The sequence below is a fragment of the Polyodon spathula genome, chromosome 36 (genome assembly GCF_017654505.1).
Source record: "Polyodon spathula isolate WHYD16114869_AA chromosome 36, ASM1765450v1, whole genome shotgun sequence".
In the NCBI taxonomy this organism is placed as follows: domain Eukaryota; kingdom Metazoa; phylum Chordata; class Actinopteri; order Acipenseriformes; family Polyodontidae; genus Polyodon; species Polyodon spathula.
Window position 1 is genome coordinate 3,197,409 of NC_054569.1, and position 27,517 is coordinate 3,224,925.

General features: G+C 42.9%; 1 protein-coding gene across 4 annotated transcripts in view; it reads left to right on the forward strand.

Moving 5' to 3' along the window:
- Window positions 1-27,517, forward strand: part of LOC121304005 (protein Aster-B-like) — a 74,950-nt gene that overhangs the window by 11,644 nt on the left and 35,789 nt on the right. For 2 of the 4 annotated variants that reach the window (XM_041234926.1, XM_041234927.1), the window contains exons 3-4: window positions 5,520-5,597; window positions 13,317-13,343. In XM_041234926.1, coding sequence (XP_041090860.1) covers window positions 5,520-5,597; window positions 13,317-13,343 — 105 coding nt within the window. The remainder of the gene's footprint in view (window positions 1-5,519; window positions 5,598-13,316; window positions 13,344-27,517) is intronic. The other 2 variants (XM_041234928.1, XM_041234929.1) reach the window with 1 other exon arrangement.

A 27,517-nucleotide genomic window follows, 5' to 3' on the forward strand; every position in this document is an offset into this window, starting at 1 on the left:
TATAAGTTTACCCCTGAGCGAAATGTTTAAGAACTAATCGACTCCATACTGTTAAGAACGTATTTCATCTGCACATGATCACAGAAAAATAATATTCATGTTACAACACTAGGAAGTCACTTTAATGTAACTGCTGACACCTGTACACCTAAAATGTTTATTCCTAGTTTTATAACATCAGTGTTGCAAAATGAAAGCAGGGTAAACTTTGCACCAGTACAAGTGTGTGTGTGTCCTAGTGAATGTTTACCTGCTTATTCCATGCATTGCAGCTGTAATAGAGAGCACAGTTATTAATTTTAAGAGTTAATGGTTAAACTCGTCCTTTTCAGAACCATTATAAGCTGCACTAACGGTGATTCATCACCGGGAATCAGAAGATCCTTTATGGATCTTTTTAGTTTGTGAAGACTGCAGTCTAGTCTTTAAACGAGTGGTCTGGGGGGTGTGGGGGAGTGAAGAATACAGATTCAAATCCTTCTCGCAGGATGTGGTGAGTCAAATTCTAATTCATCTTTTGGTAACAGCAAAACTACAGCACTGACAGGCCTGAGTGATCTCAATTCAGGACTGCCAGGTTCAAGTGCATGAGAAGCAGGCTTCCCATGAGAATGGGTTCAGTAAATGCCCACAGGGTGTTTGTTCTCGGGAATGCTTGTGTGCCGTTGAATCGGAGAGTGGCAGTTGCCAGGGTTTCCCACAGTCAACCAGTGTACTTGCTTTATCATACCTCTCTGTACTTCACCGTGCTTCTGCTGTACTTGTGTAAGCTCCGCTAAATGAATGAAGCCAGTGCTTTTCTACATGTTGATTGCTTTATTGTAGGGATACTGTTGGTTGGTTGGATAGAAAGGAGTTGCAAAGGTCATGTTCATTTTTGCATCTGAGTGTTAACTGACTGGTTATCACTGGCTGCTGTGTGTGTGCAAGCTCCTAATTGTCCAGCTGAGGGCACTGTGGAGTAAAGGTATACTTTTTATATAAAATCTTCTTGGTGACAAGAAATGCATGTTTATTAAAATATAATTTGAGTATATTATTGATGTATTGTATTGTATTTTATTTGGAGAGTGTTGAATTGAATAAAATGAATTAAGCTGGTATTGCTGTCCAGGACACTTTCATGCTGTGACTAATAAATATGAATCTGCTGTATATCCACGCTGTGTGGTGTATATCCAGAGGATTTTGGAGTGACTGCATGGCAGATCTCAGAATTTCCTCTTGCGCACACACACACACACACACACACACACACACACACACACACACACACACACACACACACACAGGGTCCAGTGCTGTTGAAAGCTGTCTGGCTGTTAGAAAGACCATTCCACACCACCTGTCGGCACTCTAGCCAGGGTGTCTCATCACATGGGCATGCCCTGCGGCTATAGAGGAACAGATGCTGCCCGGTACCGAGGCCAGACAGGAAAGGAGGTCTGATGTTTCAGCAGGGCACTGACTGCCAGCCTGCTCTCCAGCTCATAGTCCTGTCAGATGAAGCGTGCTGTTGATCTCTCTCTGTGCCAAAGAGATTAGTGCCAGGATATACTGTCCTAGGAGTCAAGTTTGACTTCCCTGTGGAGATGGAAATAAGACTCCCATTGCATTGCAGATTGAGCTGTTCCAGGTTGTATTAAGAGATTGGGCCACTTTGGCAGGTTGCCTAAAGCTCTTCATTTAGAGTGTATTTATTTGTGAGTTGGACCGATGTTGAACTGGTGGTCTCAAATACATTACAGCTGTAAAGCAGCTCGGCAACTAAGATCCGACGAGACACATTGAGTATTGGTCCGGGAAGTAACGATACACTCATCTCATGATACGATGTATATCGCGATATGCAGGTCATATGATATGTATCGTGATACATGTGCTGGTCCTGATGGGCTACATGTGTGACGCATGAGAAGATAAAATGCTCTTTTGACCATTTTGTTTCAAGACAAAAATTCTGTCTGATAGGGAGAGTACAGCATGTATCAATGCAAGCTATAAAACACACTTTACTTGAACTATTTATATACAGTGAGTTCTCTGGTGCTTTGTGTATCACGATATAAACGATACACACTTCAAGTGTGATACGATACATCATGTCAAGACACGATCGTGAGTCATCGATATACAGTGAATGGTTACAGCCCCGGTATTGGTCTGGCACAGGGATTTCAATAGTGTTGCAGACAGCTGGTGTGCAGTGCAGTGTGCGAGAGAGAGACCGTGACTGCAATTCTGCTCAGCGCTGTGCTTGTTTGTTTTTTGTTTTGGACATCATCTTCTCTCCCAGGCTCAGACGGCACATTCTCAGCTTGAACGGGTTTTTGAGACGAATGCACGAGAAGAAAGCTGCCCAGAGAGCCGAGCCAACAGGGTGACACTGCCGCAGAAATCGGGCGCCTGTCAAAATGTGAACTGAACACTGAGCACACCGGCCTATTTTTAGAGCTAGCGATAAGACTCAAGAGGTTGTACGCAGGCAGGACGGGAACTTGCAGAAGCTCTGCTGCCAGGTGACTAGAACACGGCCCCATCTGTGGATTTATATGGGGTTCAGTACGCTGAGCACAGTGCATAACGCAAGAGGTCACGGCTGTTGATTTGACAGTCTGCAAAAAAGTACAGTGTTTTTTTAATATTGTACACTGTAGGAGAAGTCGGCTGCATCCCAAGGATATCGCATGTGCAGCCCCCTGTCGTTGAGGTTCTTGTGCATATTGGTAGATGACTTTCACAATTCATCTTTCATTACCAGTCACACACATCAGTCTTTTTTTTTTTTTTTTTTTCCCTGGGACATTATTTTTGCAATTCATTAAATCTGTTTAACGCTCTTATCAAATTCAAATACGTATTTTTTTTTTTTTTTTTCCCCAGCAGATCTCTGCCTTATTTACTGCTCAACCAATATGTGTGTTTAAGCTCCTTTACATAAAGCTGCCCCCTGGCGTTGCTAATGTACATTGTAGTTAGTGTCTGCATTGTATTCTGCTACACTGTTCGCTGATTCATTTGCATTAAATGGATGAGAATGCCATTAGGGTTTGTTTTTTAGTTTCCGTGACCTGTCAGCTCTGACCGATTCCAGTCTGCAAAAATCTGTTTCCTGTGCGCTGGAAAATGACATCATGTATCGTGTTGCAGAGAATTATATTAGGATGCGTTTTGCACGTTATTTCTGTAATACATCTTTATATATTATTATAGATATTTAACATTAGGACACGGTGACCTGTTATGTACATATGTCAAACAGGGATGCTGTTTTTTATATTGTCGTTAATGTATACAAGGCTGAAGAGGCCCTGGACAGGACAAGGATTCATTAGCTGTGTTTTCTCCTGCAGGTCTGGACAGCCAGGTTGATTCATCTCTAGTGTTGAACAGTATCAGCTGATGTGTCAGAACCCATTAGCACTGGGACAGTGCTGCTGATGCACCCCCTCGCAGAACCCTACCGCATGGCAGCTGCAGTGTGCAGCTATCTGTGAAAGGAAATGGACAGGGTTTGGGGTTATTTTTGGTGTTTTCAGGGGTGTGTGCCTCTTGCTTAAAAGATAATTCTGCTTGGTGTGAACGCCTGTGTGTGTGATAGCTGAACCAGAAGTAACTTTGATGTTCAGTTTAGAGTCTGTATTTATTATTAGTGTTTTTTTTTCTTCTTTCAAATAAAGAAATGTAACCATTCTAAAAGGTCTGAGATGGGGGGAGTTGTAACCATGCTGCACATTTTAATAACTTCAAGTACTTTTACAGTAAATTAACTACTGATACTTGATTTAACAGTAGTTTTTGTTTTCCTACACAAGTGCAGAGTCTGTCTTGTTTTGCTGTCCGCTGTGCTGCCGTGACTGCTAAAACCAGTGGATTTTGGTCTGGCAGTAAATGTTCAATGGTTAACCCAGCAGCTTTTTGCTAGCTGAGTGACTGCCTTTGAAACAGACGAATGGGTTGTGACAGTGCTCCATGTATCCAGTACTTTGACTTCCAGCATTTAGAGCTTGCTGCTCTGAGCTGCTACATGTTTGAGGCCCTCATGCCCTGAGTGGATTGGAGGTTTATAATTGAGTACTTCATACTTCACTACTCTGCGGTATAAACCGCTGTGAAAGTTGCCAAACCCTTTTATAAAACGACTTCTGACAAGTTTCCTTGAAGAGAGTACTTTTTATAAGCTAGGTGTTATTCAGCAGTCTGTCCTATCTACAGTTCAAACTAACCTACATTTAGTATTTTTTGTTTGCAGGCCCCTGAAATATGCATTCAAATTGATGTTTGGTTTTTTTTGTTATACCCTGCATGGGGGGGGGGGGGGAATGAGTCATCAGACTGGTCATTTTTGCCAGCTGTAGACCCTTTCTCACCATGTGGGGGCAGGAGAGACCCAGCTGGTGGTTTTCTTGCTTGTATTCTGCACGTCCCCTGGCACAGTTCTCACCTGTGGTTTTATTTGTCATCATCCACAAATGGATGAAACGCCTCCACAAAATGAGGCCCGCTTGAGCAGACGTGAACCCTGAGTGAGCCTGCAGTGAGTCTGGCATTGGCAGTCGGGACTTTTTGTCTTTTTCACTTTTCACCTGAAAAACTTTCACCAGCCCTTGTTCTCTGAAGTTCAGTTGTGGGAAAGTTTGAACATTTTAGTTTTTGTTTTAATGTTTTTCTCTGTGGTTGATGTAGTTAGTACAGGCAGAGAGTACACGTCTTCAGTTATTATGCAGGTACCTCTGTGTGTTGTTCAGCACGTCTGTTTAGAAAAGGAGGAACAGGGAATTGCTGGGTTGTTTTTTTTTTTTTACTTCTTTTAAAATCCTGTTTGTAAATATACAGTAGTGCATGGTTTTGATCGCTGTGAAAGCAGCTGCAGCCTGAATCAGACAGGGCCCTCTAGTGGATGCCTCAAGCACATTTTACAGCACATTCTGTGGTGTTTTGGTTTTTAACACTAGTGTGGTCTAACATGTTAAGTTTCGAATGTGGGAGTTTAAAACGGCTTGACAGTTATTCTAAACACTCAGGAAGTCACACTTTGGCTGATAGCAAAGTTCAGAGAGAAAGACAAAGAAACTCACTTGCTGTAATTCAGTAAAGCCTGTGTGTTATGAGGCTACAGGCTGGACTCCCCAAGACAAGCCTGCTCATAACCTCCAAGAAAGAAGAGATTTCAGCAGATAACTTATTCTGCTTTTATCAGAAATCGAGGCCTGGTAAGGATTTCAAAGCCAGTGTGTTTTTTTTTTTTTTTTTTTTTTCTTTTTTTCTTCCAACACTTGAAAAGCTCCTGCCGTTTTAAATGCATCTTGTAAATTGTACGGATTGTCTCACTAGTCACCCCCATGGCCCGAGTGTTCTGGATCCTGCTCATTTTAACGCACGAAGGGAACTGTGAGGCCCCTGACTAGGTTTCAACGCTGGTGCCTCTGTAAGCTTGTTTGAAATGGACATGTTCTGACCCTCTCTCTCTCTCTCTCTCTCTCTCTCTCTCTCTCTCTCTCTCTCTGTCTCTCATGCAGCAGCCAGCAGAGCAGTCAGCAGAGTAGCCATGACGACGACCCGACCCGCTTCCTGACCCCCTTCAGCAGAGAGGAGAAGTGAGTGTGCTGTTCCACTGCGCTCTTTTCAGAGCTCTTACCTTGGTCTCAAACGCACAGTTTTAAACCAATGAAACCTCCTTTTGAAACCTGATATCTGGTTCTTCACCTGCTGAGTAATGTTACCTTAATGTATTGAAGTACACTCCGATTTGCAGTTTTGCATATGCTTAACGTAAAACCGACAAAAATTGACAAATGTGATGTTTCGGAATCTGACATGAAACGTACTGTACTGCTGTTCTGGCTTCCGGTAGACATTTAGACTGTCCCAACCCCTCCAATGGCTTCGTTCCTGTAACCAGCCATCTGCTTCCCCTGTCGACTGACATGTTTTGACCCAGAAGACACTGCTGGGGTAAAATGGTTTGGGAGGTAAAGCAATAACACGCTTCCTATGAGTTAAACGTGGGAACAGTTTTGTTTAACCCTAGTGTAGTAGCTGAAATCCGTATTTATAATACGCGGTTGTGCACTACAGTGCATCTGAGATTTACAGCACAGTCGTGATGCATAATCCCTCCAGAAATGTGACCAGTAAGGATAAGAGCCAGATCCTGTTTATTAATGTAAAATGAATAACATCATAGCAACAAACCCCGGAATGCAATGCATGTCTTTATCCATTCAACAGTTGCCTGTGCTTTTGTATTGGCATACTTTGTTTTGACCACTAGAGGGTGCTCTGTCATCAAAACTGTGGCACAGCTCTCCTGTATGTAGCCAATGATTCCCATATGAGAGTGGCCTGGCAAGGGATAAATTATAGGGTACCAAATCACAGTAAAAAAAAAAAAAAAAAAAAAAAAAAAAAAAAAAAAAAAAAACAGCATATATACATAAGTAATTAAGAGCACTGTGCCATAGTGATTTCTGGCACCTTTTTGTAAAAAAGAATAGTATTCAGTTTTACAGTAATTACAAAGCTGTATGAAGTGTATTCTTGGCAAGGGCAATGTTGTTTGCTGAGGGTTCACAGCATCAGGATGAAAAGGTTCAAACTGGAATATAACATTACAGGAACTGCTGTGGGCACTACATTAAAATAAATGATGCTCCCCTTTAGCTGCATTTAAACTGTAATGATTAGAATATTCGTATAAACTTCAGCGTGGTCAGAATCTGCACTCTGGTGTTTCGGTGCTGGCCACCGTTCTGCCTCGTCCAGCGTGGTCAGACCCGCTCGATTCATGCCCTTCAAAAAGGGGGAGGAAGGTTTTGTACCCGGAACAGCAAGAGAGCACAAACCAGCCGTGCTGTCAGCAAAACCTGTTTTCCGATCAGCTGCACTGCTAGCACTAAAACTAATGTTAATGATGCCTGTTGATGAAATCGTGTCATCTCCCCGTCCCTCGGCTGTGTATTGGATGACTTGTCCTCACTCAGGGTTACACACGAGTCTTCAGTTCAACCCATGTGTCTCCTGAGTCTTCGTCCTGTTCTGTTTGCAACGTCGGGGCTGTCACTAGCCTGCGTGTCACAATGGAAACAGACAATAGAACGTATCTTCTGATGTTCCAGTGATAAACGAAACACTGAACCATGGGGTATGTGACTCAGACAAATTGTTTCCCATGCGTCCGTGCAGATAACAGAGCTGCCTTTTCAAAAGTGGAAAATGAGCTGGTGGCGTGAGTCAGTGTGGCCACATGCACTGGAGGCGACTCGGGTTATTTGCATTTCCAAGGACTTGACAATAGAAATACTTAGGACAGCGTTTTCTTTTGTAATTGATTTTGTTGCCGATGGTGTGACACAGTCAGTCAGACATGCTTTCTTCCATTTACCATGTGCAGAGTGAGTGCTCACAAGGGCCATTCTGTGTAGAGCTGGCTGCGTATTCAGTGCCAGGTGTTCCAGTAAATGCGTCATGTGGCCCGAAGTAAAGTTTATTTTCTTGTGCTTCTCGCCCAAGCCCATGTTCATTCCACCGTGAAGAGCTTCTCATTTTAGTATTACAGTTGGGTCAGAGCGGCTCCTAAAATAAGCAGTGCCTAATGCAGTCGGCGCCAAGCTGAACGGGAACAGCAGCCCTTCAGTCTGGTGCTGCTCTTGTTTTGAAGTTTTGCTTTCCTCCATGTGCCTTGCAGAAAATCAAACTCCTAGTTCTGCGCTTCGGGCAAAACCACCACCAGGGAGATACGTGACACTCCCCCACACGGCTGTATACGGTGGAAAGGTACTGCAACAAAACACCTGGTACTCATAACTTATTAAAATGCCTAATGATAAGCCCGCTCAGTGGAGTTGCATGGATTGCTGTGTGCTCTTCCTTCATTCCGGTAATCCTCACAGATAGCTAGATCTCCAGGGCTTGGTGAGTTCTGTCCTGCGTAAGTAGGTGTATTATTTACCTGTTCCCGTTGTTCCCCTTTCAGAGCTAATTGAATCTGTAAATGAATCCTGTTGGTAACTGGGAGGGCGGTTTTTGTTTATAAATCTGCAGCCTTCAAACGTGCCCCTTTTTGTGTGCATGGTGTCAGATTTTTAAATGGCTGCTGATCTGGAATACTCTGCAATCCTGTTTTGTCCTTTTGATGCTAAAAATGTATGGCTTTGAATTTTTTGAGTACTTTAGACATAATGTACTGACCTTGATTGACAGCAGCTCCTGAATATGCTTCAAGTTCTCATCTGCTTGCAGGTTTTATTATTGTTGGTGTTGGAAGCTGCATGCTGATCATTCCCTACTGATGTTTTATTAACATAATCTTCAGGTTTGAACTACACCAGTGGTGGGCCAACTAATCTGATGAACAGGAAATCAAGTCTGTTTTATTGTCCATGTTGTGTATATAGAGTTCTATTCTTGCTGGGCCTGGTTTCCACTGCTGATTTTCAGTGCTTGTAAGCAGCAGTGCACTGTGTCGTCTTCGAGTGTGTCCGGCAACATCAAGGATTTAAGACTGGAACAAGGAGCTGAATAAATCAGACCAATTTGCAATGGCTGGCTGTGAGCCTGGAAGAAGGATAAATCATATATAACAGAGTTATCTGCACGGTCTCATAATAGATCTTGGGAAGCGATGGGTGCTGACAGAGGGATATACTGTATCCACTGCCCTGGAGAGTGGAGACAGAAACCCACACAGTGATGCTGCTGGGGACGTTGTGCGGTGTTGCTTGCTTTTGTAGCTGCTAGGTGCAAACACATGTGTTTCACATAGTGAAGGAAGGGTTGCATCGGGTTAGGAGTATTTGTATTCATTCATATTCATATTAAGTGGCTTAGGTGTACTGCTAGCAAAAAATATTAAAATATAAAACTCTTTAAATAAATACATGTATCCAATGGAAACCAATGCATAAATAATACTCGTTGCACTGTGCAGACGAGAGTTCCTCTCCTTTGCTTAGAAGGTTTATTTACTGTAATACTATAGCCATTTTCTAAAACAAAATTAAGCTAATTCAAAAGCTTTAGCGTCTTTTAAACAGGGGCTCAGAGGAACACAGTGACACGTGCACAATGAAACTGCACATGCCAGCTGCCAGGGGCTGAGCATTACAGCAGCAGCTTTTACAAAAGAGTGCACTGAATTCCATTACAGAAGTGCTCTCTCTCTCTGATACTGAGAAGGTCGTCACAGTGCAGGACAAGAAACAAACCCCTCGGGCGAAGCCCCTCCAGCACGGTGTTGTAACACACTGTGCATTGCACACTGGCTGCTGCTGCTGCTTCTCGTTTATTCTATTGTTTTCCTCTTTTGTTCGATGGAGTATCATCCACCTGTGCTTCTAACGCCTGTACTTTTTGTACCTGGGCTTAGAATGTCATGTTTCCTTTGCAGGTAATGCTTTCATTGTTCTATTCCACCCCCTCCCAGCTCTGTAGAAAGGGAGGATAGCCTTTCTAGTCCTTGTCTCTTACGGGAAGAGGAAAGCAAGCATCCCAGCAGCATCGTCTTGGCATTGCAAACTGAATATGCAACGGCAGAGCTATGTGATGTGCTTAGAGATTGTGTGCTTACAGTAACACCACTTACTTTGTTAATTATCTTAACATTTCTGTCTTAATTAACAGCAAGCAAGTGTTTCCTAGGTATGCTTGCAGATGGGGATGTTCTGCAGTGCTAATAAGTAGTTTTTTGTTCTCCATTATTTCAGATTAGCTGGTTAAATCCTGTTTCCTGCATGCTATTGCTAATATGTGTTCCCTTTGATGTTGTTTTTGTTGATGTGTACATACTGTAGCACACAGAGCCACTTCTTTCAAATTATTTAAATTTTTTTTTTAATGTTGCAGCGTGTGATCATGCATGTTGTCATTGTAGTGAAGATCTTAAATGGACATGCAGGCTACTTATTCCAGTGTTGCTGAGTTACCTATCATCGCTAGGTTTACTACAGTGCATGAGAGGAGAGTCGGTTTGCAGCATGCCTGTCTTACACCTTCCCAGACAATCTGTGGATCTGAACGGATCGATCCAGCCTAAAGCACGGCTGAAAAGTGCAAGGAGGTGCTTTTAAAGAGTCTTCACAAAGAAACACAAAGTGGGGTAACGTGTGCAGCGAATTACTCTGTAAGAAACCATTCCTCAAGGAGCAAACGCTGGTAGGAAATGAAACGGCTACAAAGCGCTCTGTAATGCCGTGTGAGCAGGTCTCCAGAGGGGCACGTCTGTGGGCAGGTGCATTCGTCAAAAAAAATAAAATAAAAAATGCAGAAACGGTGTTTCAGCAAAGCTGGTGAAGTGGCAGCTGAGCTGTCATAGAACGAAACCGTACCTGCTCGAACAGCTGAACAGAGATGCTGTAACGGATGATGAAAGGCAGGATTTCAGCTTCTTCTGAGCTTGGAGACGAGCAGGGAGCCCTGCCGGTCCGGGGGAGGTGTGCGTTCCTCGTGACTGCAGACTCTGCCTGGCTTTTTCTACTGGAATAGGGGATGCTTTCTCTGGAGGTTGTGGTGGAGGAACGCTCCATTTGAGCGGGGGGTTCTGGAATTTAGTCCAGCCAGTGGGTCTCCGGGGTGATACAGGGTCATCTGTTGACCATGGTTCAGAGCCACACTGTTGATCCAGTCGTCTGCACCATGGCTGTCAAGCAAGGGTGCCACTTTCGTGTCTCATCGCTACGGAAACGGCTGTCCTTCCACCGGACCAAGTGAGTGTCATCCCTGAAAGATGTTTGTTCAGGATAAGGTCTGTCGCTTAACAATAAAAATAAAAAAAATATGCAATTCTTGAATCGCAAAATAGCTTTATTCATTTGTAGTAGTCTTAGTTCTAACATCAGTTTCATGTCTGGTGAGGCAGATTTTGTGTAACAGCCACAATTTTTTTTTTTTACCAAAGCCTTCCTGTATATTTGGTTGAATAGTAGCGAGATAAGCAAAATATTCTTAAAAAGTATCGCAGAAGCAGGCATTGATCTGTGGTGGTTAAACTGTAAGCTGTTTCTAGTACAGATTGCATTCATTCAGAAGTAATGCCAGATCTTGCTATAGCCGGCCATAATACATTTGACATCTAAATGGGGTTGTAGCACATTAAAAGGATACTTGGGTTTATAGACAAAAACTAGACTAGTCTTTCCTTGGCTCTGAAGGCAATGCTACGGTGGATTTTCTGGCAGAAAAGAACAGTGGACGGATAGGTGCAGTGAAACTTCTGCTGAAGAATGAGTTGTGATTACTATCAAGGCTGGTTTCACAGGTGCTGATCAGCCCTAATCACAGGATACCCAAGCTCAGGTAATCCGAAATTCCACTCCGGGTCTGTGAATGAAACCAGCCGTACACGTAACTCTCAGTGTGATAGACTGCATAGCCGAATAGAAGTGTTACCAGCATTGTCCTCCTCCCTCAAGCTTCCCACTTAGCATCTGCTAAATAAGGTTTTGCTTTTGGATGTTAATTACCCGTCTTGTGATGAACACAATCACGCTGTCCTAGCTGAAGGATGTGATTCTCTTCTCCTGCCTGCCTGCCCGCTCTGCAGAGCAGTAATTAACATCCCACTCTTAACACAGTGGTAGGGGACTATATTGGTATCCAACAATTGCACTCTGTGACCATCTGTTTTCAAAAGCTGGAGATTCACAGATCATTGCATTCCGGAAATGCAATCTCATTCCTACGGTCTTGTCTTGACATTTTTTTGTTTTTGTTTTTTTTAAATATAGAATTTCTGACAATGTCTTGTGGGTTGACACCAATGAGTATGTTCTGTCATTTATAACTACTGGTTAACATTGTTACTGCTGGCATGTTCCCCATGCATGTGTGCCACAGCTCTCTGTACCCCGTTTAATATGAAGACATTGTATCCAGTAATAGTTCCAATGGATTGCATACTCTGAGTGAGGCTGCTTAAATCTGGCAATGTGAAGCATTGTAGTCCTGCAGCGTGAATGTGGCTAGCAGTCCAGAAGTTTCTTTTGATTCAATTCCCTTATCTGATCCCGAATTCAGTCTTACTTGAACTTTTGTTTTCAATGCAGCGCTGCCAGTTGCCTGCAGAACTGTACAACTGATCAGTATCAGCTGGGTGAAGCCATTGGTGAGATTTCAAAGCTGAGGAGTTCAGTAATGCATTATAATGCAGCTTGAACAGTCTGCGTGGTTTTTTTTTTTTTTTTTTTTTGTGCTGTTGGTGGTTATATAAGATTGTGGAATATCAGTTTAGTCACTTGAAGGTTTTTTTATATAAAAAAAGTCTGGTTCAGCAGTATGGGGTCTGTATTATTTAAGAGAAACGGAACTGCAGAGGGAATTTGCTGTACGTGGAGAGTTTGGAGAATGTGTATAGAGAAAATTCTGCCAGCCTATTATTTATTTTTGTTACCATTCTATTCTGGTCAAAATGGGTCCTTGTGCTGTAGGTCTGCCCTTCTTTCCTTCCTTTCTTTCTTTCAGTATTTTCTGCAGTCACGCCTGTCCTGTGCAGGTGGGTAGTAAAGCCGAGTCCTCTGTGTGTTAGAGAAGCCCGGGTCATCCATTATTCATAATGCAGGATTTTCATTAGCTGGTTGCTTTAATTAATAAGCACGTCAAGGGAGGTGGGTGAAGCTACTTTATCAAGTTGAGTCGTCAGTGCAGTGCCATGCTTTCCCTCGAAGAGGGAGATGTGCAGTGTTGTATTAAAATACTGTGCCAGAGTCTTGACCTTGTCAGGTTTGCAACTTTAATACATCCTTTCCATACAACCCTTTTTATTTTCATGTAGTTTAAGTGAAACACCCCAGCACTTTCAGGACAAGAAGATGATATCTGTTTGGATTTTTTTTCAAGTTATCGTAACAGGACTGAACCTCATTAAACCTGCTAGTGACCTCATTCTCGCTCTGACAGGGGTGGGGTGGGTGAGTGATGCCCGGAGTGAGGGTGGCACGCCGGGCAGTGTTTGAAACTGCAGCCCAGGGTTGTGGAATAAAAACTAAATAAAGACTTCAGGTGCTGTTCTTATTGATCTGGTGCTTTTCACTGGCGCTAAACTGTTTTCTTATTAAATAAAGGGAGTTCATGCAAGAACATGGTGATGCCTTCATTTCATTTCATTGATTTCAATTCAGCACTGTCTTCATGGTGCTTTAATCCATATGCTATTGTTTATTGGAGGGGAACCTCTAATAGAGGAAGATTTGACTTTATTTTACAGAGTATTGAAAGTTTCCTGGTTTTTCGTTATGATACCAAATGCCTAGGGATTTGCATCAAGACTTGAGCTGTATTGTGCAGTGTTCTCTCTCATGTTCTGCCTTTTCTTTGTCTTGTAGGTCTGATAGTGGAGCCGAGAAGTTTAGGTAAGTGCTTTTGAAATGTCCCAAGGGGAACTTTTTCATACTGTGTTGCGGATTTTTTTTAGCATTCCTTGTTTTTGATTGGGTCCAATTGGTCATCGCTTTGCACTGGTGCTTTTTATAAAGAATGCAGTTTGCTCTGTTCACAGCAGTACCACTTTTTTTTCTGCAAGGTAAAAATTGCTGAAACGTGTAGGGGCACAGAGCCTGCTGGATTTGAAAAACAGCACTGCAGTATAGAGTAACATCTTAACAATGCTGCTGCATGTCACAGAAACAAGTTTCATTTGTGCTGTTCTTTTCAAATGCTTACCATAGTAAATAGCATGGCAGACTACAGTATAGTAAAGCATAGTGAAATAATGGTAAGTAAAGAGCGGTAAACTATAGCGTGGCTGTGGTATAAACTTGGTTAAAAAGCAAACTTACCGTGCTAATTTACCAAAGTGAATTGCTCCATGTGTAAGGGTCCAGCAGCGTGATGTCTGAGCTACCCTGCCTGCAATAATATTTCTCTGCTGTCAGAGTCGGCTGTTTGGTTGAACAGCCGTCGTCTGCTACATTGTGAAGTCAGTTGCTGAGTACAATTCCAAACTGTGGTGTTCTATTGTTAATAGGCACGATCTTGCATGTGTACGTTGAACACAGTGGTGGCCAGCGCTGCTCTGCAATCGGCACTAGGTTTTGCTTCACTTGCTCTTCTAGCTGGGGTTTGGTTCTGTATTCAGTAGTTGGTGTGTAAACTCTTGGGAATGCAGTTCTCTTCACTGGCAGTGCTGTTGACGCAGCTGGCCTGTCATTGGGAAACTGTGTTTTGAGCCTCGACTGCAGGTGTTTGTAGGTAAGGATTCTGTTCTATTCTGGTTTCTTTTTAATGTGGGGGTTGTTGCTATCTGTATGTCCTTATGGGTTGCCAGGCTGTGGTGAATTCTAGGTTTCATTCATCTTTGGGCTTTTGAATTCCCTGTGCAATTGCTGAACAAAATGGGTTTCAGTAGTACCATGTGATTAGATCTGAAGCAGAATACACGAGCACACTGTACTGGGAATATCAATCGGGTAACCATACAGCTGGCCTTTGGCTTTAGAGACAATAGCATTTGAGTAAAGTGTAATTAATGGCTATACAAGCACACCTTGCTGTTGCTTCATTCTCTGAGACAGCTAAACAAATCTTCCCAGTTGCACATGAAGTTCTGCTGGTCATCAAGCAGAACCATGCCCCGGAATCTGCGACAGCGAAGGGTTAAGAGATGTGACGGTGAAAAAACCCTCTCATACAGAGGACTCAAATGAGATACTTTAAATCTGTCGCGCTTGCATGATCCTAAGGATGAAGTGCATTCACACTTCAAGACCTTTACAGACGGTGGCTGTATCTGTGCTTTTGAATGTGAGCCAAGAGTTGATGTAAATGGGCTGCTATTGCCTGCTGTTCCAGAACCTACCTTTAAACTACGAGCCACTGACACAGGCTGGGAAGGAGATGCTAGCGAGGGTGGGTGAAGGAAATCCTTGCTGTCAAATAAGCCACTAAGCACGCAAATAATTGTGCTAGCTTTCACAAGGAAGAAAGAAAAAAAAATCATTGCAATAAAAAAAGCTTTCAGTTTTAAAGTTTGTTTGTTAGCGATTGCTTTGGGTCTTCCAAGGGCATTTGGAGGTATCTAGACAGAGCTACGTGCGGAGACCTGCTAATTACGGGAGATTAATTCAAGGTGGAGCTTGTAGCCTTTGTTTTTTTCTTCCTCTGCCTGGCATGGTTCCATTGGTCTGAGATGCCACTAATGCACTGGAAGGACAGGAAGCCAGGCTTGTCTCTCAATCAGCCCCCAGGTTGTTATGCTGGTAATGTACCATCCTGCCAAGCAAGAACACTTATGTCTTCAAACCTGAGACCTTCTAATGTCTGCTAATGCACGATCACTCTACCTGTGCATTCTGCTATCCAGTTAAATGCTGTTTTAATGTTTGTTAATGAGGTGTCAGTAGAGAGTTAAGTAGGGACTGAGATTAGCGATCAGTCACTGTCGAAGTTACTGTGTTAGAATTGTGTGTGTGTGTGGCGGGGGGCGGTGGAAGGCTGTTGTAAGCATTCCAGTAAACCTCTCAACATTCAAAGAGTAGCAGGCCACCTTGTTTTAAGAAAGAGTCATTGGGGAAAACGAGCATTGAAGGTTTGCATCTGTCTTCAGAATAGGTCCCATGTAAAGATTTGGTAAGAGAAAGCAGGCGTGTGGTTTTTGATGATTAGTTTGGATGCAGTTTGCGTTAGCCTTGCCGTCCTAAATGACCCAATGCAGTGCATGTTGAAATTCATGCTGAAGTGCAGAACGCTGATCTCCATCCAATGCAGCCTTGTTACTTATTCATGAGTGCATTGTTCTTTACATACAGTGTTTACCATTTTGTGAGTTTTTCATGCATGCACTTTCAGCATCGCTGGTACAGTCAGTGCTTTATTAGTTATGAGATCTCGTCTATTGTTTTCCATCTTTGTAATAGCAGTGACAGTGCTGTTGACATCATGGGGCAAGTGGGAGCCTCAGTGTGTGTAAGTGCTGCTCAGATTGCATTGTCATCAACGCACTGACTACACCCCCTCCAGGCTTCTCCTTTGTCCGGAAAAATCAGCAAAACGTAATCCGGTCTTCAGACACACATGTTTATAATCTGTAACACGCACGTACTTGTACGATCTCAATCTGTCTGTATAGCTTGACGTTTGCAAGCACTGCAGCACATTTAAATGATACCTTATACCATTCTGTAGTCAGCTGAACTTTCCTCATGTTAACTAAAACCAATTCCCTTGCTGTAAATGTGAAACAGGCTGCGATATCACAATTGACCCTCCGCGGAAGGGTCCTGTCCTGTCATGTGTACGCAGGCAGCTACTGGGGGTCACAGTACAGAGCAGTCCCATCAAAGCAAGAGAGAAGTGCTGATTCGCCCATTCAGGGCTTGAGTCAGCAGCAGCAGTGCTTGCAGGGAGAAGGCAGGATGTGAAAGAGGATCCTGGCGAGAGGAGGAGGAGGAGGAGGAGGGTGGGGGAGGAGGTTGAGAGACGTCTCCTAGGCTTCTGAGCGGACCGCTTGCGAACTGTCGTGACGGCTTGAGACAGTGCCCAGCCACTTTGCAGCGGGAGCTCTGGGCATGACGTTCAGCATGGAGAGAAGAGCAAGAATCACAACTCTGTGACCAGCTGCTGTTTGTTCCGTTTGGATGCTGAATCTTCTACCTTTTCATGGATTTAAAGAACAACACTAATGGATTAGTGGAGTGTTGCTGGGATACGCTGTACAAGACAGATAATACAAAAAAAATAACAGCTAAAATGCCAGCTTAAATACAGTTTGGTACTGTAAAGAGAACATAGTGGGTTAAACCTGCTTCTTCTGAATCGAAAGACGGACATTTAGTCTGTGTCTGTGACTTTAAGAAGCATATGTTGTCTCCTCTGGTTATCGCTCCCAGTTACCGTATCTTCTGAGCTGCTGGGTTGTCTTGAATCACCCCTGTTCTGTGTCTCCTTCATGGCTATGGGTTAATGCACCGAGTGGGGCTGCGTAACACATCACAAGGCACTCTTCAGATCTGGATTGTGCAACAATACGGAAGGAGTGGAGATCGAAGTCTGGGTTCTTCAAGAAAGAAAGACCTCTGTCGTTTCTGCAAAAGATATCAGAGGGGGGGGGAGCAGGCTGCCAGTTTGTGTGTGTGTGCGTGCTATGTGTTAACCCTTTGATCGCTTTCTCGGGACGGAACACAACTTGCACTCCAGTACGTAGCCGTGGAATGCATCCCGGGGAGGAGAAGGGTTAAAGATTGTTCTACAAATAGCAGCACACACAGCACAGCGGCAGCATTGATCTCTCCCTCTCCCTCTCTCTGCCTGTCTTCAGTTCCAGTATCCCTGTAGGTGGCTCTAGCCTAGCTCAGTCCGGGAGAGATGCTTTGCTGCACAGATGTCTGTGCAAGGATCTGCCAAGCGTGACTTAGCAAGTTGTCTGAGAGAATCTTCAGGGCTGGGTGCTGGGCTCTGTTTATTTCTTTGCTTGCGATGACAGGCGAGCGGGGGAGCAGAATGGTGTTTTACTGTTCACAATGCACAAGGTCAGGTATTCTAAACTTCCTCTCTCCCCCACCCCCTCTCTTCTCTCTCTCTCTCTCTCTCTCTCTCTCTCTCTCTCTTCTTCCCGTAACATCCTCCTACCTCTTCCAGTAACACCTGATTAATCATTTAAAAGCTGGCAGGATTTGCCTTCATGCAAAGCGTGGGAGTAAAGCTTGCCATATTTTAATGTAAATTCAGTAAATCTGTGTAGTAACTGTATATGTGTGTCTTCTCTATTTGTACCAACACGTTATACTAGATAGATAGCTGCATAGATCATGATCTTGTAGTATGTATATCATGCACTTGATTAGGTTCTCAAAAAAAAAAAAAAAAAAAAAAAAAAAAAAAAAAAAAGCATTGCTTTTGTTTCTGTTGTACGGTCCTAACATGCAGTTTAATTGTAATTCGCAGATCTTTTATAACTGCACACATACAGTAATGTGGATACTCAGGCGGGCTCTTTTCTCTCCTAATTTAAAAGCATAAAATAGAACAGGCAGAAAACTGCTAATTCTGGGAGTGAAGCCCTGCATTATATGGTGCAATGATTTATAATACCAGACAGTGTTCTGTACCTCTCCCATAACCTCTTTGTTAGTCAGTGGTGATACGCGTCGCTATCAGACCCATGGGAGGCTTGTCTAAAGAACAGCATCCTCATTCCCTCTGTGTGCTGAATAGGTATTGTATTGCAGCGTTGTACTTGTGGAAGGGGATGTGTCATGTATGCCCTTTTAAAAGCCAGGTGATCTTTGCTAACCCACACTGCATCTCCATTCGGTCTCCTGCTGATTGTCCTGCTAATATGTTTGTTTCCGATCCCATGAAATGGGCAATGTGGCGTAACAAAAGCTAGCATCCAAAAAAGATGCACATTATAGAAAGGTTTATACTGTACATCATACCTAGTAGGGTTCTTTGTCTGCAGGGGAAAATGACAGCCCCGCTCTGTGGTGCCTCAGTCAGCATTTAGGACAAGTTATATTTTATTGAAAGAACTAAGAAAGTAAAAATAAAAACAGAGAGGAGCTTTTAAAAGTTTTATCCGGCCCAGTTTCCCTCTCTCATTTTGATATCCTGCTTTCCTCGCTTATCTGTTTTCCCGTGCTAATTTCTTTAGTGGTTTTGTATATTGCAGTATGGTTGTAGCCTAAAAATAACAAAGGAAAATGTGTACCATAACCTCCCACCCTTGCATACACACACACACACACACACACACACACACACATTTGTGTTCATGAGGACTTTGCATTGATTCTCACGATATTTTTGTTTACTATTCCTAACTCCAGCCAAACAAAACTCCACGCAGGGTGAAGGACAACAACAAACAAAATATTTGGGCACTTTTAGTTTGTTTTTAAAAAACAGCCATGTTTGTTTTAATATCTGTTTTAACACTGCAAGGACTTGGCCTGTGTCCTCGTAAGCTAGGTTGTGTCAGACCTTCCTTCTCTGTGGAGACTTTTTTGACCCAACAAGTACTGTAAACCTGCCCCGCACCCCCCCCCCCCCCCCCCCCCATTATTTTCAGTTTAGTTAACGCTTTGTGAAAAATGCCAGTGAAACTGAATTCAGCAAATCTTCAGCACCTATACTATCAATCTTAACGGTCCAGCACATCGACTCATTAGAGACTGGCCTCCCTGAATCCATTTCATGTGAAAGGTTAACGTGACACTATTCCATAATATCTCTAATAATACTATGAATTAATAACTAGCAACAATCCATCAGATAAATCAACATTAAGAGTGCATGTTAACTGCTACACTAAAACCATCTGAACCCCTTCCTGTTGAATTCTGCACTAGTTTGCATAAAACCCAGAACAAATTAGAACAAGCCATATTTATTTTAGTGTATGCATGCATATTTCAAAAACACAAATACAGGGTGCTCTTTCTTTCTGTCTGTCTCTCTCTCTCTGTCTCACTTATTCTCTCTATCTTTTCTGTCCTCTCTCTCTAATTGGCAGCTGTCAGGTGACACGGGTTTGTTCATTTCCAGCTGTAGCGTGGCGAGTGCCAAGCCGCCGAGCCTGCTGGGAGCTGTTAATCATCCTCTCACAGAGAGAGAGAGGTGCAGTAGCTCACACCAGTCCTTCCTAGTCCATTATTTATTACGACAGCGTGGGCTCGGAGATGCAAACCTCATGGCTGCTCCAGTTAGAGCCCCACATGCGCTGTCTTCTCTTAAAACATCCAGACTGCTGCAGCCCCAGGCCACTGTCCTCTGTGTACAGCAGAGCGTCCCACTGTCTGTCCCTCCAGCTTTGTCTCGGTTCATTTACAAATACGAGACGGTAAAACTAAATGCAAAGGAATGAGAATTGTCAATGAGGTTTTGCAGTTAAGAATTGGGACACAAAAATACAGCCCCTGCGTTGTTACCCTGTTCTACAGAGCCATACCTTTCCAGAGCTTCTGTATGCATGTGTATTTTTTGCATGAAGGCCAAAGCAATTCTTAACTCCTCCTTGACGTATTTCAGAACCCAAGGACATGATCAGTATTCGTTATCTCTCGCAGACAATGGAAACAGCTATTGATTTTCAAAAGCGAGCCAAAGGTAAAATCCATTAACTGAAACGCCAGCATCTTCAAACCTAAGATTGAATGAGGCTGTAACTGATAGAATGAACCCACCTAGATAAAGGACAGGCTTCCCATTGCTGTGCATGAAGGTTGGTAGAACAGGGTGGGTTTCTATCAAGTACATTCTACGTTGACTTGGGAGTATACAGTCGGCTCCAAAAATACATTCATGCTTCTGCAAGCATGAGTATCTGAATATTACGATATTATATCAGTTTTGAATCCGAAAGCGGTAAACTAAATGAGTTGCAAAAAATAAAAAATAAATAATAATAATAATTAATATTAATACTTTGCAATATTGAGTAATACGATTTTGCAGTTAAACAGAATTTGGAGACTGAACAAATTCCTCCTGATTTGTCAATGAAGTTGAAAAGTACCGTCACTGTTTGGAGACCTGTTTTAGATTAGACTCCTCCAGTATGTGTGTGTGTGGATAATGCAGCCCCTTTGCTTCCACCTTCACTCCTCCTTTTCCTTCATTGCTATGGGCATGAGTAAATATACTGGTGTAACACTAAAACAAGCCCCCTGTGACCTCCTGGGCACTCCTAGTGAAGTGGGGCTTGTCTTCTCATAATGTGTTTCTGAATCCTGTTGTTTACCGGTAGGCCAAACAGAAGAAGTGGAAGAAACTGATATGGAGACAGCAAAGGTAGGAATGAATGAATATACAGCACTGTGTAGAAACTGTAAGAGCTGGAGTGTTGGTTTGTAAATGCACCTGGCTGTTCTGTGCACTCTGTTAATTCCCTGTGATTCAGTACAGTGTGTGGATGCTGAATGTTGGCAGGAACCAAAGATCAGTTTGCCTGAAGCCACCAAGCCACACACAGTCTTTTTGACAAACTGGTCCCTGTTCACAAAGTCGTGAGACATTTCAAGATATTTTGATTCATTAAATAAAGTGACATTTTCCCCAAACTGCCGCAGACAACTGATAAACCGACAAGAGTCCAGAGCAGTTTAATTACCCTGAAACTGTTCAGTTTATCGAAACAGATTTTTTAAAAACATCAGCTCAAGTGACACTGTGACAAGGGGTCAAACTGAGTCTTGACTGTACTGTATTGTGGGAAAGTGAGGGTGGGAAGAACAACAGTGTTACGCTGTGCATTTAAGATCATAGTTGATGCTCTGGAGCATGTGCAACGCTGATATGCATCCCCCACCCCTCCCTCCCTCACAGCAGGAACAAATCTTTGCAAAAATAGTGAACATGACAAATGTTGATCAAAGCAGAACAGCAGCAGAGAATCGTACAGAACACACATGATTGTGTTTTAAACGAGAATATTAGGATAATTGTACAGAGGATGAAGTGGAAGTTGAAGCAATTGTCGTAGCGTCCCTGTCCATCCCACAGGAATGTGTGTGTGTGTGTTTGTGTGTATGCAAGTCCGTGGGTGTGTCTGGATGGAGTTGTACTTGCTATATCAAATGTCACATTGTCACAAATATATATGTATAAATAAAAAATCTACAAGAAGAACTTATGAAATATGAATGCAGTACCTGCTGTACTCCGAGTATAGGATCATAAACCCTTCAGAAAAGTTAATAGAACCGGCTCCAATAATGTATGCGAATCAATCCTTCAGCAAAGAGTTTGTCGGCTCTTGTTGCACCCAAACGCCTACTGGCACTGCCGACCCCCGAGTGAACCCCCTGCTTTGTCAGCAGAGCGCTGTTTCCCAGCACAGTGATGGGCATTACCTTGTAAAGTGGCACTCCGCTGAGCAGCAGTTTAAAATAGACCGCCTTCACCAGGACCTGAGCACCAGTGTTCTGATCCTCTGCTAATGGATATAGAGTCAGTCACGCCCACCTGCTGCAATGCAGGTCACTATTACCAGGAATGAGTTCACAATGAACGAGGACAATCAGGGAACGCTTCCTGCAGTCACTACAACATTTTATCCCTGGTTTTACAAGATGTGGTTCTTTTATATATTTTAGGAAATATTTAATTAATCACGAAAGCTTGATTTTTAAAATGATTTCAAAATTGAAATAGCAGTGAACACCAAATGCAAAAATCAGCACCTTTTTATTAAATACCTGCATTAGTTATAAAATTTACATTGCATTTTCTCAAACGTTCTGTACTTCACTGCTTATTTGGGGCTTGTTAAAATCCCTTATATTATGAGACTTCAGAAATTCATGATGCTTATCGATCAATTCTGATTAATTTCTACTAAAAGAGAACTGTAGTTTGTATCTGTTTAAAGTTCATCCTTTTCATAGATGTGCTTCACCGACGAGTCACAGGGCTTGAAAGGTTTTCAGCACCATGGACAAGACCTTCTTGGATAATTACCAAACAAAGTTAACTTTTAATTTGAATACAGCAGTGCCAGCTTAAACATATATATTAAAATACATTACAGATGTTAACCCAGTAGCGCGGGACTTAATTATTGTGTAAGGTGTGCAACGCTGCACTCGTTCAATCAGATACAGTGCTTACAGCAGTGAGCCAAAAGAATGCCTTTTATTTCTTTCTTTTGGATTCATTACTCTTGTAGGCTTCTGACCAAAACGTATTTACGAGCTTCTGTGTTTGGAGGATATTCTCCTCTGATTTATAACTCTGATAGCAGAGGTGCTTATGTTATCTTGACAAAGAGAAAGAAGAAACACTCAGGGTGGCCACTAGAGGAGGCAGTGTGCTTCAGTTTAAAAAAAAAAATTGTATGCTGATTTCCTATCGGTGATCTAGCATGGAGGTGGGAGGAGTTCTCTTGACCTTGCCATGTGCACTGTATTGCAGTGCTGTCAGTCATGAGGCTGAATGTAGTGTCCGTCTTATTCTAGTAACATTGCATACACTATCCAAACAGTGCTGTAGTAACGCATGTGGATAAACCACACAGAGCTTGTTAATGGGGAAACACGTCATGCTTTTATCGAACCTTTCGGGAGTGCAAGACGTCAGCTCAGCTCAGAAGGGATCCCACCTTTTTTTAAGCTCCTGGTGACATGAGTACAGACTGTCAAGGTTGGTTGGTTTTAATTCCTTCCTAATCTCCGGTAAACGACTACACAGCAGAGAGCCACTGCCCCTGCGTGATCTGCAGCAGTTGCATCGGGGGTGGGGTGGATACTTATAAACAAGAGCGTGGAATATTTCTGATATTAAAACCAACAGGCCCTATTGGTCTCCATGGAAACAAGGCCTGCAGTGGTCACAGTGAGCAGTGACAGCACGCAGAAAATCAAGGCAGGCTTGCCTGCAGTGTTTGGAACCGGGGAAGCGGGGAAACCTCACAGTGAAATAATGACCAGGGAAGGTTATCCGCTCTGATATTGGGGGGGGGGGGGGTGTTGTGAATTCTGGGAAGCTGATTGCTCAACACCTGCATGACACTCAGTGACAGGTCTTCTGTAATTCACTCATTATTATTAGAAAGTGCAGGCTGCAGGTGGCAGGTGGCAGGTGGCAAGCTTGGTAAATGGTGATGTTTGTTATGAGCAGTCACACATGCTGATTAAAAACATGTTGCAGCAACACAACAAACTGTTGATTTACGAAAGTGATTTCTCTGAAGCAAAGTGCATTAACAGTCTTCGCAAAGCGCAATAATGTGAAGCATGGTGATGAGAGGCAAAAAAATACGGGTCTAAATACAGTGAAAACGGCTGCAAACGCAGAGCAGAATTGAGGGTTCTGTATTACAGCTGTCCATTTGAAATGATGCGTACATCTAGTGTACAGCGTTTAGTGTATTTGAAATGTTGATGTACTTGACCTGATAAAACTGAACACTCATACTGAGAACTCAAAAGTTCATGTATTGCTTGCGAGCCCGGGAACATGTGTGTCACTTTTGTATGGGTGCACAGTGATGTGTGTGTGTGTGTGAGCATGAGCTGTATACAGCCTGGGTGATTATGTTTCTATGTCCATTCCTATGGGCAATCTTGTTCAATCAGGACCCCAGATGGAAACAATGTTTCTTCCACCTCAGTGTCTTGTAAATATCGCACAGTCTCCTCAATGCAGCGACTCTTTCCTCGCTGGGAATTGCACAATGTTGCAGCAAGCACCAGCTCCCATAGCCCCTCTAATGAACCCATCACTGGAGCGGGCCCTGCTGCGCTGTATGCAAATCCCTTTCTCATAAGCTGCTAAGGAGAAAATGTGTTTATGCAGCAAACCTAAAAAAGGGTTCGTTCAGGCAGAAACAAGCAATTGCTACAGCCCTAACTCTCGCTGGTACTATAGTTCTGCCAGTTAAACAAACAAGGCTTGTGAGTCTCCAGTGCGAGAGATAGGCAGTGGCTAAAAGCAACAGTGCCCACAGCCTGTGTCTTGCCTCTGCATGTGTAGTCAGTAGACAGTCGTTTTACTTGTGGATCAAACTTCTAGTCCAAACAGAACTGGGAGCTGGAAACTCAGCTGCATCTGGGGGTGGAGAAAATCAATAATTTCGTTATCTTCCAGTTTAGTGCTCGCCTCCACAAGGTTAGATTCACAAGGGAATCAGTTTGAACACTGGCGTTTGAATCACAATGTGAGGGCTGAGAGGGGTTTGGGGAAACTGAAGACCCCACAGTAACCTTTCAAAACCCCGACAGTAAAATAAAACGCATTGCAGCTCTTCTCTGTGAAGTCATTTATTGCTATATGTTTTTTTTTTTTTTAACTTTCAAACATAGCTAGAGCTAAAAAGCCTGTTGTGCATAATAGTATCACAACCGCCATGTATATTGTAGGAGAATAATATAGATGGTATGAACAGCCAGAGTTGCATTTAAAAATACTCCATAGATATATGCAGCCCTAACGTTTGAAACATTTAAATTATACAAATGATACAAGACTAGTGAAAATATATTGTTGTTGTTGTTGTTATTATTATTATTATTATTATTATTATTATTATTATTATTGTTTTTGTTTGCAGTGGTCAGCAAGTTAGCCATGTTCATGCATGATTAGCCAACGAGTCATGCAGAGAATGGAGGGCAACTAAAGGCACTGAAAACAAATGTGCCCAATGAGGCAGAGGGAATAGGCGCTCGGGGGATGTGCGTAGCAGAGAGAGGCAATCCCAGTTGAGTGTGTGGAAACAAGACCTAACAAGAGCCACTGCTCTGCAGAAACCTGCAAATGAACCAGGAGGGTGTTTGCCTGGCACTGCAGATCCCTCCAATGCACGCTAGCAAACATATAATGCCCATCGATTTCTTGATATTCAGTGTGTTTCTGTGGGGTTTTAGAGGAGCCAATAAATATTGTTAAATAAAGAGCTTCTAAAGTGTTTCTGTAGTATTTAGCTGAAGCAACTTTAAATAAACCTGATAGTTTTAGCGTTGGGTGTTCTTCATGCATATTGCATGCACTTGCATGCTTGTGGATATGTTCATGAGCGTGTGTCCATTACAAGGAGTAGTATACGTGCTAACTGATATACAGCAGTAGTAGATGTCCAGGTTTCTTGATATACAGCAATAAGTTCAATCTGTTTATTAAATACTGCATTTCCATGAATTCAGCAAGACATTCTTAAAGCACAAATGAGGTGCTGGTAGGATTCGAAGCCCCAGAGAAGCGAAGGGGGTTGTCATTCTCGCAGTATGAGTGGAACCATTTTATAATTCTGCTTGTGTGCAGCAAACACCCTTCATTTGAACTGATGCTAGCTGTGGGTATTGGAGAAGTGTATAGAGAGTGCCATTCTTTAGCCCTTGTCATACATTGATTTGCGCGCCGCTGTGAAGGGCAGGTGATTAAAGGCATGGAAGATTAAAGACCCGGTCTGTTGGTGGGTCAGGCACAGAACAGGCAGCTGGATTTTAAGCTTGGGATGAAAGTGTCATTTTATCCCACAGGTCTGCCCCGAGAGCTGTTATCTGAAGGCAGTAGTTCATGCATACTGTACACATGGATTTCCCGTTCCCTTCGTACTCACATCTGCTAATTTCTGAAATCTAAGCCATGCGTCTGTTTTCAGAGTGCGCCTGGGTATAATAACACATCACTTCTGTTTCTAGAAGTTGAGCATTGTATTTTCGCCCGGTATTTCTGCAGTTTCACACTGCTTTTCCCATGGTTATACTGTGCTTTTACCATAGTCTACCCTTGTTTGCCATGTTTATTAATGTGATTTTCCATACTTCGTTTTTCTTTACAATGCTTACTTACGCTTTACCACGCTTTCACTGTGATTTCACTGTGTTTTATTACACTTAGCTATGCTTTACTGTGGTGAACTTTTATAAAGGTTACTGTGGATTATTTGGGGTCAGTTGAAAATGATCATTATTAAATATATAACTGTGTAAGAAATAACATTCTTTGTGTTGTCCTGTAATCATAATATCCAATTGTACTGTGATCTAATTTGCACGAATATAAGAGGATGCTCCTATCTATGAATAGCAGAAAAAAATAACTTTGAATCCATGAAAGTAAGAGAGGCATTCCCCTCTTTGTATTCACCACCCTAGCTGTATAAGGTGCTAAAAGGACCTCCCTCCCCCCAGTTTTGGGGAATCTGCACCCCTGTCTAAGGGAGGCTCTGTATTGACTGCTGTACATTGAAAGGTATTACTAGGTTTTGCACCAAGAGTTATTATGTAGTTGTTTTTGAATTCTGGTGTGCAGTACTAAACTGCTTGGAACTGAGCTGTATTTGATTTAAGGTTTGGGATTCACTTTAATGAGGCCGCAGACATTCTTCTGTTCAGTGATTTGAAACGACTGCCATGCCTGTTTAACAGAGTAACAGCTTGTAGTGCTGCAATGTGACTGGATTGATCAGAAAAGATGTCAATACCCATACAGGCTTCCTATCAGTAAGCCAGTATGGCTATCCAATCACATGAGTCCCTTGTGGGTGTAAGCGAGCGAGCGAGTGTGTGGAGCGGGTTCAGCTCTGATGTTTGCCTCTTCTGTCGAAGCAGCTCAAGGATTAGGAGTGGCGCCACATATTACCCCCGTGACAGAAAGCAGGACTGACAGGGGGCAGGTCACCTGATCCGTCCCAGCTGCAGCTGATTGGCTGTCGAGGATTTACCTACGTACCGCTAAAAATACTCTGCGTAATCCTGGACAGTGTATGGGAGAAGCTATATAAAAACCTGTCAATGACGCCATAACAAAAAAAAAAAAAAAAAGTTATAGATGAACAGCATTTGATAAGCCTAATTCTATTAGCTGCTTTTGCAGGGTGTTTATTTGAACCAAACATGTAACTTTTTCTAGCGCAATCCGCATGTGTTTCGGAGCCAGCGCTGCCCCTTTCCAGCTGGCTCACACAGTCATTTCCAAGGTAATTGAATATGAAAGCTGGGTAGAGTTTATTTTTCTGAGACAGTAGAGCTCAGTAATTACCAGACTAATGACTAATGCCATTAGCAAAGACGTTCCTGGCTCCAGTGCAACAAAGGCCCCGCGGTTACCCTGGTAAAGGATTGCACTGCAGTCCTGACCCGCTGGCATT